Below are 13,424 nucleotides of genomic sequence, written 5' to 3'. Positions count from 1 at the left end.
CAACACAGTACTGTGCAAAAGATTTAGGCAGGTGTGAAAAAAAAGAAAAAAAAAAAAAATTAGGAAAAAAAACAAAAAAACTTGTTCCCCCCACTTAGCCCCTGTGTGATGGCAATAAAGTTAACAAGTCCCTATGTGATAGCGCTTGAAGGGGGCAGGTTCCCTTTATGGAACCTGCCCTCCAATACAGAAGCAGTGCTCCATCTTCTGCGCAGCCTGGCGTTTGAGAGCGAAGACAGGATGTGCTGCGAGTGCGGCGTTCCTGCGTCACCGATCACACAGAGCAGATCGGAGAACAGACGTTCTCCGCTCTGCTCCCCTCTCCAACCCGAAATCATTGCCATGGTCCCAGGCACCCCAGAAGAGCAGGAGGCCAGAGGAAAAAAACAAAACAAAACCACCACACACAGATTTTCTGGGTGTCAGGAATTCTGCACCCCTGCAATGAGGACACCAGGTCAGGTGACAACTGTCCATGTGGGGGATATTCTCTTGCTTTCTAGAGATTGCCTAATTTCCTGTTTTATCTCCGAGACAATAATAAATAAGATAGAGGTCCTTAGGTCAGATCTCACATTATTGAGAACAAAAAAGAAAACAACAACAACCACCTTTAAGCCCTCGTTCACACCTGAACGTTTTGTAGCGCGTTCTACGCTCGACGAACGCTCTACAAAACGCTCAAAAATATAAATCCCATTGTATTCAATGGTCTCGTTCCCACCTTGGCGTATTTCCGCCCGTCCCTAACGCGCTACAAAACGGCCCACGCCTGAAAAGGTACAGGTACTACTTTGGGCCGTTTTGTTGCGTGTTTCCATTGGGATACAGCCAAGTAGCCTTCGGAAACACGCAACTTTTTTTACCGCGAATCGCGGTTAAAAAAACGCGTGACAGAGGCGCATATGCAATACGCCTAGGTGTGAACGAGACCTAAGTCAACTACCAGGAACATTCCGGCTCAATTGAAGATGTACGTACTTTATATGTAACACACACACCTCCGATTGCATCATGGGAATATTTAAGTTCCTCTTTCAAAACGATCACATACCAAGGGGATGGAAGGTGCGTTATATATAATTATAGAATGTAGTGTGCGTTTGTGTGTGATTGAGATACACACAGTTTTGGGACACCTGCCTTTACATGAACTATTGCAGGACAAAAAGGGACGGTGACAGCAGATTCAGGATAGGAGAGGATTGCAAATAAATCTACTCACAATGGTTTTATGGTTGTTCCATTTATATAGTTGTATATCATTCTTTTGAATATGTAGCAATGTTATTGCTTTACGAAAAAACTTGTATAGGCACCTTAAAACCCCTACCCTTTATCTATTTGTTTACTTGCCTGCATGGGCAGTTACCGCGCACTTGGTTCTGCATGGGCAGTCACAGCGCACTTGGTCCCGCATGGGCGGTCACCGTCAACTTTGCCCTCAAATGTGAAAAATTGACAGGGTCTCTTTAAATGGCCTCATTCCATAGGGACCAGAAAGCCACCTTATTCTACAACTCTGGTCCCGCATGGGCAGTCACCGCGCACTTGGTCCCGCATGGGCAGTCAACGGCAACTTTGCCCTCAATGTGAAAAATTGACAGTGTCTCTTTAAATGGCCTCATTTCACAGGGACCAGAAAGCCGCCTTATTCTACAACTCTGAAAGTCAGCAGAACATATAAGCCAAGACAGTGCCGTCCGTGCAATCATAGGCTGACACTGTGACCAGTACAGCTGCACAGACACAATCCTCCATTGTCAGAGAGAACTCTTACACAGGAGGTCTGATCCAATACAAAAAGGCAGAACATAAGTTTTAACATATGGTGGAAACTTTTGTACACACCACATTAATCTCCTTTCCTTACCAGAGAAGAGCAACCAATACGCAAAGAGCAACAGTTCACCCCAACACAAAAACCCTTCCTTCACCCCCATACGGCCATTATAAAAAAAAAAAAAAAAAAAAAACCACCACACCTTCCGTCAGCAGAGGTTACATGAGAACACGGAAGACCCCGAACCGCACCATGGCATTATGGGAGATACATTTTATTTTTCATAGTTCAGATGAGGTGTATTGAGCACAAACTCAAAAATCACCCAAAAAAGTGGAGATTTTGCTTTGCTCCCGATAACAAGCGGAGCAGTGAAGGAACAAAAACTACCCAATACTTCCTGGTATAAAAAAAAAAAAAAAAAGAGCATGTGACTCATTCCAGGATTCAGCCCAGCCTTGTGGGTGAAACCAATGAGGAGGAAGAGGAGGAGGTCCCAGGCGAGGACTCCATGTCGTCTGTCTTTATTAAATAAAGCTTGATCTGCTTTTTGCTGGATTCTCTAGCAAACAATGGCCCTCCAGCTGTGGTGCAATTACAAGTCCCATGAGACATCCCACAAGAATGACAGCCACAGGCATGACTCCCAGAGACAGATGCATGATGGGATTGGAAGTTTCACAACGGCTGGAGTTTGCTCACCCCTGTTCTAGCAGTTTGGGGCATTGGACGAGGTCCTGCGGTGCCCGGCTCCTGGGGTCGGTGCCCGGCTCCTAATTACCCACCAAAAATTAAAAATTGGGTCCTTTACCGCCCAACTTATAATAGGAAACGGGTCGGTACCATGAATAAGCTGCAGTAGAAACCAGTGCATGCACATATCACCTACCCCCCTACTGTATAAAAAGGTAGGACCCATCTTACTCCTCCCCCCACTTGTCTGCAGCAGATTGCTTGCTCCAAAGTGCATGTTAATTCCCCTGGGGATATATCATCTTAATGCACAACAGAAGCCCCTTAATTAACTAATTAATGTCCTATTTCCCTTTAATACCCCCGCCGTCTATCTGCTAATCCCCGGCCGCGGTCCTCGGCGCTGCTCCGTCTCAGAGGAGGGATTAGCTGTGAGAACAGATTGCGGAGAGTCTATCGGAAGGTGTTAAACCTCCCTCAGGAAAACAGACATAAAAAACAGTTACTTGCAATGCACGGGGCCCCCCCGAGGTGTACAAACATCCATTATAGATACCGTCACACGATGCCAACTCCTTAAAGGAGAACTCCTGCCTATACAAAATATTTCTACATGGCAGAGATAGTAACATATTTATGAAGGCAGTGTGACTGCATATAGGCAAGTCAGATGCTGTCACAACGCTAGACCAGGGGTAGGCAAAGCTGGCACACCAGCTTTGCTGAAATGACAAATCCCATCATGCCTGTGGTTGCCCGAGTCTTGCAATGCCTCACGGGACTTGTAGATCCAGAACAGCTGGAGCGACCAATTTGCAAGCCCTTAATCTAATGCAAAGTGAAGGAAGCCGCAGGTATACAGATGCTGTCCTAGGCAGATCCCAGGCTGCAAAAAAAAATTCTCCGGAGACCCTGACCGGCATCGCCATGGCAACCGGCACTCGAAGCGCTCAGCTGGACAACAGAGAGGGCAGCCACACTCCATCCCTTTGTGCTGGGACAGAGAGGAGCTATTCAGGGGAACGTTGCTGAGAAACACCAACAAATATTCTCACCCCCTCCGGCAAGATCCATCAGCCTACAAAAGGCGCTAAACCAACAAGATGCTCCTGCAAGGAACAAAAACAACATTCACAATTGTAATACATTCAGATAAACTTTAAACGAATAACTGGAAACATAAAATATGTTTAGGCGGACCGACCCTTTAACGCACAGAGGTTATTAATAAAATGTCTCAGGGCAATTTAGGCAGACTTAGCATTTGCAACACTACAACTAATTTGCATATTCAAATAACTTTATATTTTGCATAAAATATATATTTTTTTCAATATTTTAACAATGCAACTGTATCCGACAATCACAATATTAAGCACATGGCAAAATGACCAGTGCGGCCTGAAGGTGGCAGTGTTTATCTGTTTTTAGTTTTTAAATCAATGAAACCTCCAGCCTGCATGTGGTCATGTCAGAACTGACCTAGTGATCACATGATCGGGATCCTCTGACTGGTTCCCAAATCATTGACAGCCATGACGTAGACCCCATTATTGCACATGCATGTGACTGTTCAAGGCAGAGAATCATTTAAGTGATTTCAGCACCAACAATGTATTAAGTGCACATCAAAACTCCCAAAGTTACATTGAAAAGGTTCACCATGGGTGGAACATTGATAGAGGCCAGAGGCTGACCTGGCTGTGTCTTGGATAAGCCAAAAATGGGATCTTCCCCAATATCATTCCTAATAAGTGTTCCTGTCCACCTGGGAGTTTTAGGAGTTTCCACCCACCCTTGGGTGTTCCAGCTCCACCTGTTACATTCTACAGAACATATAATAAGTCTATCTGGGAACCCCTCATAATGGGCACAGCAGGTGTACAGAACCAGAAACAGAGCACAGGGATGGTGGGAGTTCCTCATAATGGGTACAGCAGGTGTACAGACCCGAAAAACTGAGCCCCTCATAATGGGCACAGCAGGTATACAGACCCGGGAACTCAGCACGGGATGGTGGGAACCCCTCATATTGGGCACAGCGGGCGTACAGACCCGGGAACTCAGTGCATGGATGGTGGGGGACCCTCATATTGGGCACAGCAGGTGTACAGACCCGGGAACTCAGCACAGGGATGGTGGGAACCCCTCATATTGGGCACAGCAGGTATACAGACCCGGGAACCCAGCACAGGATGGTGGGAGCCCCTCAATGGGCACAGCAGGTATACAGACCCGGGAACTCAGCACGGGATGGTGGGAACCCCTCATATTGGGCACAGCGGGTGTACAGACCCAGGAACTCAGTGCAGGGATGGTGGGGTACCCTCAAAATTATAAACAAGATAGTTCTTTCTAATACACAATGTTGCTCTACCAAGCAAGACCTATTCCCCCAGGTACAGCAATGGGAGGGGTAGGGGAGGAAAAGGGGGACCTTGTCAAGCACAATAAGAAGAATTTGCTTTGAACAGTGCATTAGGAAATCCGCATTCAATACAGCAAATCTGTCCAACAAACAAGTAACCCGATCCCCCCGGTCCATACAACTTTATTAATGAAGTGAAAAGGCTGAACAAATAAAACATTTCCCGTACGTGAAGAGGGAGAGAGGGAGAGACCGGCTCTACTCGAAACTCTTCTATCCTCTGGGAAGAATCAGGGATCAGCCGGCGCTCCACGCCCTCCCCCTGGTGAGGTGTTACTGAATGCAATTACCTGTGAAACCGAAGATCAACCGCAGCTGACGGCAACCACAGTGAGGCCGACATAAACAATAGCGCTGCCAGAGTAGATGAGAGATTAGCAGGGGATGTCAAACTATTTAAATGATCGCAGTAAACGCTCCGTCCACCGCGCTCCCAAAATCTGTCTATTTTTATTTTCTACCACCAAAAAGGATACATTTTAACGGCTCCAGATTTGGCACCGATCGCCATGATCCGCAGTACAGGGTCAAAGGCAAGCGAGCTCGGCTGGTTGGGGAAGCCATGTTCCACGGTCTGTAGGGGGGAAAAAGACGGCAACAGTTAGATTGGAGAATTTATACAGCAGGAAACATATTTGGAATACGTAAACCCGATCACTAAAACCCTCACGGAAGCATCAGGGCCCATTCACACCATGTGCGGATCATCTCCAGACCAGACCGTTTCCAGACCCAAAATGCATCCTAATGTATCGCTATGCTATTTCTGGCCTCTGTTCACACCAGCGCAGTCCGTTCCAGACCAGAAAAATACTGCTTGTCTCATTTTTGTCTGGTCAGGAATGCACTGGAACAACGGCAGGTTCACACCATTTTCTGGACCAGATCTGGTGCGAAAAATGGTGTGAACCTGCCCTCAACGTGTTAAAAGTGATATTAAAGTCAAAGTGTTAATATATTTCAAATGCGGATTAAAAATCACTTACAATGGATGCTGCTCCATGATGTTTCCTGCAGAATCAGCTGGTCCCCCGAGCACTGTGCCTCATATCCTGTTTTAGGGTGACTCCTTTCCCTTGCAGGGTCCTACGGAGCCACCATTGTGTGTGCTTATAAGCTGTGAGCATCTTCACCAACAGAGCAAGACACTTCCCTTTCCCCCGGCTTCCCTCCTCCAACCATCCTTCTCTAAGCTAGGAGATTGACGGCTGCCACTGACTGCTCTGTCCCTTGTGATCTTATACTGGACAGGAAGTTCAGGGAAGCCGTGCTGAGAGAGTTGGAGCTGTTCGGAAACATGACTAAGTTCTTGGGCAAAAATGTAAAGCAATGCTTTGCTGGGTGATGTAGATTTGTTTGAGCTGGATTCATTATTGATAAAAATATTGACAGTATAATACTAAATTTAATGTAATTGTTTACATTTATCATCAGTTTGCATTAACATAATAGTACCAAGAAGAAAAACCCCACACAAAATACATAAAACAAAAGAATGCAACAAAAACAATGCAACAAAAACATAGTAATTTAGTTGCTTTGCACATTACAGCCATGTCATTTGTTATTAACTGATAACTGATGTGACATCATCACTGTCCTGTACAGTCTGTGCAGAGAGCAGAACTGTGGGAGGGGGCGGAGAGAAGACCAGTTACCCTGCACAAGGAGAGAGAGCAGGGTGAGAGGTCTTCATTACAGGAGGGGGTGTAGACAAGGAGAGCGCAGCAATGACCGGTCTTTATTACAGGAAGCTCCAAGGTACTGCACAGATCTGGAAGAAATCCACAAAGCAAACCAAAATTGAAGTAAAATACTCACAGCTCATCTCTTTATACAATGTTTTTTTACACCACAGCAGGGGAGGGAGATCTTTAAAAAAATATATATATTTTTGGGAGTGTGTGTGTGCGCGTGAGAATGTGTGTCAGTGTTTTTGAGGGTCTGTTCACACTAGTACAGTGCATTAATTGCACAGTCCTATGCGATTTAATGCACTGTACCAGGCGATCACACCTACTGCGAGTCCTGGTGTGGAAGGCGTGTTGTGTTGCCACCAATTTGAATGACACCCCAAACTCACCTCCCGCCCACAGTTCAATCACCCGCACCAGAACATGCGGTACCGCAATGCCATGTGTTCCATTGCAGTGCGACTCGGGTCGTGACTTAATGACCAAGGACAAATATTAGGTCCTGAGGTTACACAGGTTGAGAACCACTGCTTTAAAAAAGGTTGCTAGGGGTTCCTTGAGCCATTGCCAGACTGACAGCAACAGGCATGTCTCCCAGGGGAAGATGCATGATGGGATTTGAAGTCTCACCACAGCTGGAGGGTCAGAATTTGCCTACTCCTGTTGTAGAGTTTAGTGATGGTTCTTTGAGACCTGAAGAACTTTTAAGGGTTCCTCCCATGGTAAAAAAGATGGTCTGCCCCTAATCTATCCAAAACTAAAGAAAGGTAGTCCTGGCTTAAGATACAGTTTAGCTGATTGGCTGCTGAGGAACTACAACTCTCAGTATCTCCCAACAGCCAAAGCAGCAGAAGGATCAAAAAGTATGCCCCCTTAGTTTCCGATGAAGGAACAGGTTCAGGAGACGCAATGAGCCATCAGAAGATATTGCTCAATAAGCGTTCTATGGAAACATGACATGAAGTGATTCAGTCACCAAAACATTTGACAAACAGGTTTTCAGCTATTTTTCTGTGGGAAGTGTCTGGCAGTTCCATGGGACAAGAATCATCAATCTTCATTAGATCAGAAGAGAACAGTGAGCTATTTCATCTTCACAACACATTCTTATCTTCCCGAGGACAAAGCAGTGTTCTCTCCGCCATTAGACTAATGGTCCTTCAACCTTGACTTCACGCTGCTAGAGCACCAAGGCATCACACACCTGGGGTGGCGCCACTGATTGAAGTGAAGCATCCCCTGCATACCAATACTTCCAGTCAGCTCACATCAGATATACAAATGTATTTAATTTGGAAGTTTAGATTTAAAAAATGGAACGTTTGTGGGTTGAAGCTCATCTGCAGGCAGAAATATTTTATAAATTGCTCTCCTGAGCCGGCATGGTCTCTAGTTTGTAGGTATTCCTCTACACGAGGGCTGGACAGATTCCAGGAACCAGGTAGCCAACACTCCCTAAAAACTCTAGCTGGCACCTAACGTTTGAGGTGTCAACGGTGCCAACTCTTAAAATAAACTGCTGGCTCTGAATTGGACTGACGGCCTCCCGAATACCATATGAAGTGGTCCACCCTGGATTGGACTGACGGCCTGCTGAATACCATTTGAAGTGGTCCACCCTGGATTGGACTGACGGCCTCCCGAATACCATATGAAGTGGTCCACCCTGGATTGGACTGACGGCCTGCTGAATACCATTTGAAGTGGTCCACCCTGGATTGGACTGACGGCCTCCTGAATGCCATATGAAGTGGTCCACCCTGGATTGGACTGACGGCCTCCTGAATTCCATATGAAGTTGTCTACCCTGGATTGGACTGACGGCCTCCTGAATGCCATATGAAGTGGTCCACCCTGGATTGGACTGACGGCCTCCTGAGTTCCATACAACGTTGTCTACCCTGGATTGGACTGACTGGCTCCCAAATTCCATATGAAGTTGTCCACCCCTGCTCCACAAGCCTTCTCAAATGGTTTGAGACTTCACTTCCACACAGTGGGATCCCATCACTCCCTGTTGAGAAGACAGATTCACCCATTGGCCCTCCCAATGCCCACTTTTAGGTTCAGTTAAGAAAGCGCTGACGCCATCAAATCAGGGCTACCGACGTAGTACGCAGTATGGGAATGATTGGCAGCGGCTCACAGTTCAGAACCTTCCTCCCAAAAGCAAAACAGACTATCCAGTTCTTATTGATGAAGTAATCAGTAGGGATGCACCAGTATATCGGCCGAAAATTGCACTTTTGGCAAAATGGCGAAAGTGCAATTTTCTTGCCAATATAGTGGTGCATCCTGTTCTCTCCTCCCCGCTGGGCGCTGTTCTGTGTCCCAGCAGGGAAGAGAGAAATGGTCACACGAGGCTGAGCGCTGCGGGAGGAGAGCGCTGTGAGCAGCCGGCGTCTCTCCTCCCACACCGCTTAGCCTCCTGTCACAGATTAGGAGAGCGGTGTGTGGGCGGAGACAGCCAGCGCTGTCACAGGAGGCTGAGCTCTCCTCGCACCGCTCGCTCAGCCTCCTGTCAGGATGGAGAGCGGGTACAAGCAGTCAGTGATCAGCAGTCGAGTGTTTGTAAATAATTGAGTATGGTTACTGTATCCTCAATTATGAATGGGAAGTGATCTACATCACTTCCTGTTCTCATGATTGTGGTTATAGTAGACACACTCTGTCCTCATGTTATGAATGAACAGGAACACTCAGTATAGAGGATTCTGCAGGATGGGGCTGCAGAAAAAGAATGAGGACTACATCTCTTTTTCTATTTTAAAAAAGGGAAATATCAGGGGTCTGTTGGGACACCCAAAATTTCCCCAAAGCCCCTAAAAGTAAAATGATTATTTAAAACATTTTTTAAAGATTATAAAAAAATAAAATGTAAAAAAAATTTGAAAAAAAGTTAGAGCAAAACATAAAACAAAAACACCACACACATTTTTCGGTTTCGGCCTGACTTTCATTTCGGTGCACCTGTAGTAAATCAGCCATCGTTCTATAACTTTACACAAGCGTGAGGTTTAGGTTGGACAGGAAGGGACAGTTGTCAACTTTAAGGACAGTTTGTGAACTTTAGGTTTCTGCAGACCTTACTTCCTTCCTGTCCCAGTGACAACCTGTCCAGGACAGGAAGTGAGGTTTGTGATTACAGACAACAACGACACTTGTGACTGAAGCTTTTAAAGCAACCTTCAACTTTAATTTGAAGATATTCAACACAAAATGATAACACAAGGACCGACTGTCACTTTAAAGCAGGGGTGGAAAAATGAATATGGACTTCAGGAGCCAGTCTGTCCAATCCAGGAGCCAGGTTCCATTGACAACTAAAAGAAAACCTCAAATGTTAGGCGCCAGCTGTAAATTTAAAGGAGCATTGGAGACCTGGCTCCTGGGATTTGTCCAGCACAGCTTTAAGCAAACAGCTTTCAGGTTAACAAGTTTTAAGTAGCGCTGAAGCTGGGAAGAAGCTGGTTTAAAGTGAGCACATACACTTTCATCTTTGTTTAACATTGAAGGCTGGAGCTGAAGGATGCTTTAGGAGCAGGGGTTGGCAAACTCCAGCCCTCCAGCTGTGGTGAAACTACAAATTCCATCATGCATCTGTCTCTGGGAGTCATGCCTGTAAGAGTCTTGTAATAGCGATTGGGATTAGATGTCGCACCTCAGTTGGAGGGTCGGAGTTTACCCAACGGCTTCAGGACAGTAGCTTGAAGGTAGCTGCCAGCTTGGCGAATGCTTTGTAAAAGCTTGGTGTACACGCAGGGTAGGCAAACTCCGGACTTCCAGCTGTGGTAAGACTAGTGGAATATGTAGTTGTGCCATAGTTGAAGGATGGAGTTTGCCCACCCTTGGTGTCCACACTGCTTTTATACCAGGCCAACATTGCCTATCCCTGGTGTACACACTGCTCCTATACCGGGCCAAACACTGCCTATCCCTGGTGTCCACACTGCTCCTATACCAGGCCAACACTGCCTACAATGTGTTGGTTGGGGGGGGGGTTAGGAGACACACCGCTGGGTACTTCTATAGAAACAAAGACTATAATGGCAAGTTACTCATGGTGTACTGAGTCTTTGTCCTCACTCACAAAGCTGTAACAAAAAGAGTCAACCTCTCACAGCTGGATTCTCTAGTTGCCCGCTTACTCAATATAACAGAATCTATCGGGGGAGTGAGATATTATTTGGGATTGATATGGCTACGGGAGTTAAAGTCAGCTTATGGAAACCAAGAAGTCAGCAAGGTGGTGTAGGATCTTGAAAGGTTTGGTGAAGGTGAAAGACAGTCAAAGATCTCCTGCTCTTGTGCCTTGATGGGCCACCACAAGTCAAAACATCTAAAAAGGTGGAAAGGAAGGTGCCAAAGCAACACTTGGGTCCACATTTAATGTATTGTACAAAGGAGATGTATAAAATACACAAAACAAATGTTGAAAGGGTGGGGTAGACAAGTTCCCTCTTCATCACGGATGAAGGCTGGTAAACAAGCTGGGCCTTACACTACAAAAAACTGTTGCTGCTTAGGCCAAACTACTTATATATTACTAGCAGCATTCACGTCAGAAGCTCACATAGCAGAACAAAAGCTCCGACCACATCCCACAGAGTGATGGATCCTGCAAAAGCAAGCCAACAGGGTCCAAAAACCTCAGTGCTTCCTACAGTTCCACCCAAACAATACAACACAAGGGTGTAGAAAAGAAAAAAAAGTGATGTTACAACAGAGCTGGACAAGTCCCAGGAGCCAGGCCGCCAATGCTTCCTAAAAATTTTAAGCTGGCGCCCAACTTTTAAGGCTCTCAAAATGTTGATAATGGAGCGGGCACCTAAAAAAGAAAATCCTGCCGGCTCTTGATTGGACCGATTAGCTCCTAAATTCCATCATAATTTGTCCACCCCATGAGATAATCTCTAGGGCCATCCTTGGAACTGGCATAATCCTTACCTGGCATGACTCTTCTCTACAATTAAATTGATGCTCATGCAAACTGCGGTTGGGCTACAGAAGGAGGAGCGACTCCATTAACAACGAGCAGTTTTAAGAATGATATCTGGACATATTACTCCACGTGCGAGCAGTTTTCCTGCTTTATTGAAGCCAATGAATGCAGTTTATAAAGTGATACAGGCGTTGCGCGCGGTTTATATTGTGTTACATGTTGCTGCCGGAGATAAAGTTTCAGAAATCAAACTGACACCCGAAAGTTGATGTACGAGCCAGCCATAAAACCCTCCCCACACTAATATAAATGTGTCTGCAGCTTAACAGAAGAGGAAACCATTAATGCTGCACTAGGCCAGCAGCTTATGATGGTTTTGGACTAAGACAGCCACCGTAGGCTAAACGAGGCCTCCGAGAGACAGGACGACATGTAGCAACAGATCCGCCCACAAACACTTTAAGCCATGGCGGCTGTCGCAATAACATCCTGAGGATTGATTACATGTTCATCCACCAATGTTACTAAAAGAAAATATGTAGAAGAAGCTTCAGGATCCAACAGTCACGAAGGGTTAGAGTCTCACTTCCTGTTAAAGCTGAACTCCGACCTTCCCTTTAGGATTGCACAGTTGTACCGGCTCCTCTCCAGGACTGAAATGGTTTCCTCTGATATCACTGCACACTGTGAGCTTCTCATAATGTGCATTAGAAACTGCAGCCAGTCATCCAGCATCATCTATTCTTTCCTCCCCAGCCTGACTGTCCCTGGCCCGCCCCCTTCATTCATTGGATGTCAGTTCTTTCAATCAAGAAAGATAGTATTCAGATGTTGTCCACTCCTCCAGACCGTCAGCCACCCATCAAGGCATTCTGATATTTGCACAACTCCTCCCCAAGAGCCAGCCCACTACTTCCATCAGGACTGAGGGCTCTTGAGGAGTACCGAGACAGGGCGCAATGTACAGCACCCTGCTAGCCCCTCCCACCAGCCATCTGCCTGCATTGCATAGAGAAGCACAGAGAGTGATGACACTAGAAAAAACCCAAAAAGGGGGTATGATGTGAAAAAGCAAAGCCTACAAGCTTCTCTTCTGCAGCAGCTGGCTTCCATTGCAATCATGCTGATCCTCCTGCTTCACCTTTTTGCAAGACACGGATACACAAGGCGGCAAGCCAGGCATGTCAATTCAGCCGGCTCCCGGCCTTGCCAAGCACTGAGGGCAAGTTCACACCAATTTTCCAGACCAGATCTGGTACAGAAGATATAGAGTGAACTTGCCGCAGTTCCAGTGCATTCCAGACCAGACAAAATAGGAATGCGCTGGTGTGAACGGAGGCCAGAAATAGCATAGGGATACATTAGGATGCATTTTGGGTAAGGGAACAATCAGGTCTGGATGTGGCGTGAACGGGCCCTAAAGACAGGTCAGCGTGACAGCCAGGGAACCAGCGACGCTGGAACAGGTTAGCTGTGGCCACGGCAGGTGGACATAGCTGACAGATCAGAGCCGCAGAGACACTTGTGCTCAACGCCACCTGCCGGCAGCCAACCCCGAGACTGACCCATCAGTTGTGAGCGGACTGACCCTTTAAAATCTCTAGCCTGCCTTTAGTAGAGCTGGGTGGCTTCAGCCAATGTGCTCGGGCCTGAAATAAGATGAATACACACTGACCGGAGGGAGCTGGACCGCTGCCCTCTCCTCTGCCGATGAGCCAAATCCTTCAAGGTGCAAGCCGAGGGATGCTCTCCTCACATCGGGTGACATCACGGCAGCTGCATCCGCTATGCATCAATTATCTCTGCAACGGTCCGATTCTAATTACAGCAAAAAACGCAGACGCTGCTCTCCCTCCCATCATGCACTGCACAGACGAGTCATTA

The 13,424-nt window shown here is 46.6% G+C and overlaps 1 protein-coding gene across 1 annotated transcript in view; it reads right to left on the bottom strand.

Moving 5' to 3' along the window:
- The window catches only part of LLGL1 (LLGL1, scribble cell polarity complex component), a 56,228-nt gene extending 42,920 nt beyond the window's left edge, over window positions 1-13,308 (bottom strand). The window contains exons 1-2 of the mRNA XM_018569306.1: window positions 13,216-13,308; window positions 5,381-5,478 (exon numbers count right to left, since the gene is read on the bottom strand). Coding sequence (XP_018424808.1) covers window positions 5,381-5,478; window positions 13,216-13,308 — 191 coding nt within the window. The remainder of the gene's footprint in view (window positions 1-5,380; window positions 5,479-13,215) is intronic.
- Window positions 13,309-13,424: the final 116 nt, after the last annotated feature.

The sequence above is a fragment of the Nanorana parkeri genome, unplaced genomic scaffold (assembly GCF_000935625.1).
Source record: "Nanorana parkeri isolate BGI_ZX_2015 unplaced genomic scaffold, ASM93562v1 scaffold1320, whole genome shotgun sequence".
NCBI classification, from domain to species: domain Eukaryota; kingdom Metazoa; phylum Chordata; class Amphibia; order Anura; family Dicroglossidae; genus Nanorana; species Nanorana parkeri.
The sequence above is the reverse complement of the archived record's forward strand: the minus strand, read 5'-3'. Positions and strand labels throughout refer to the sequence as shown.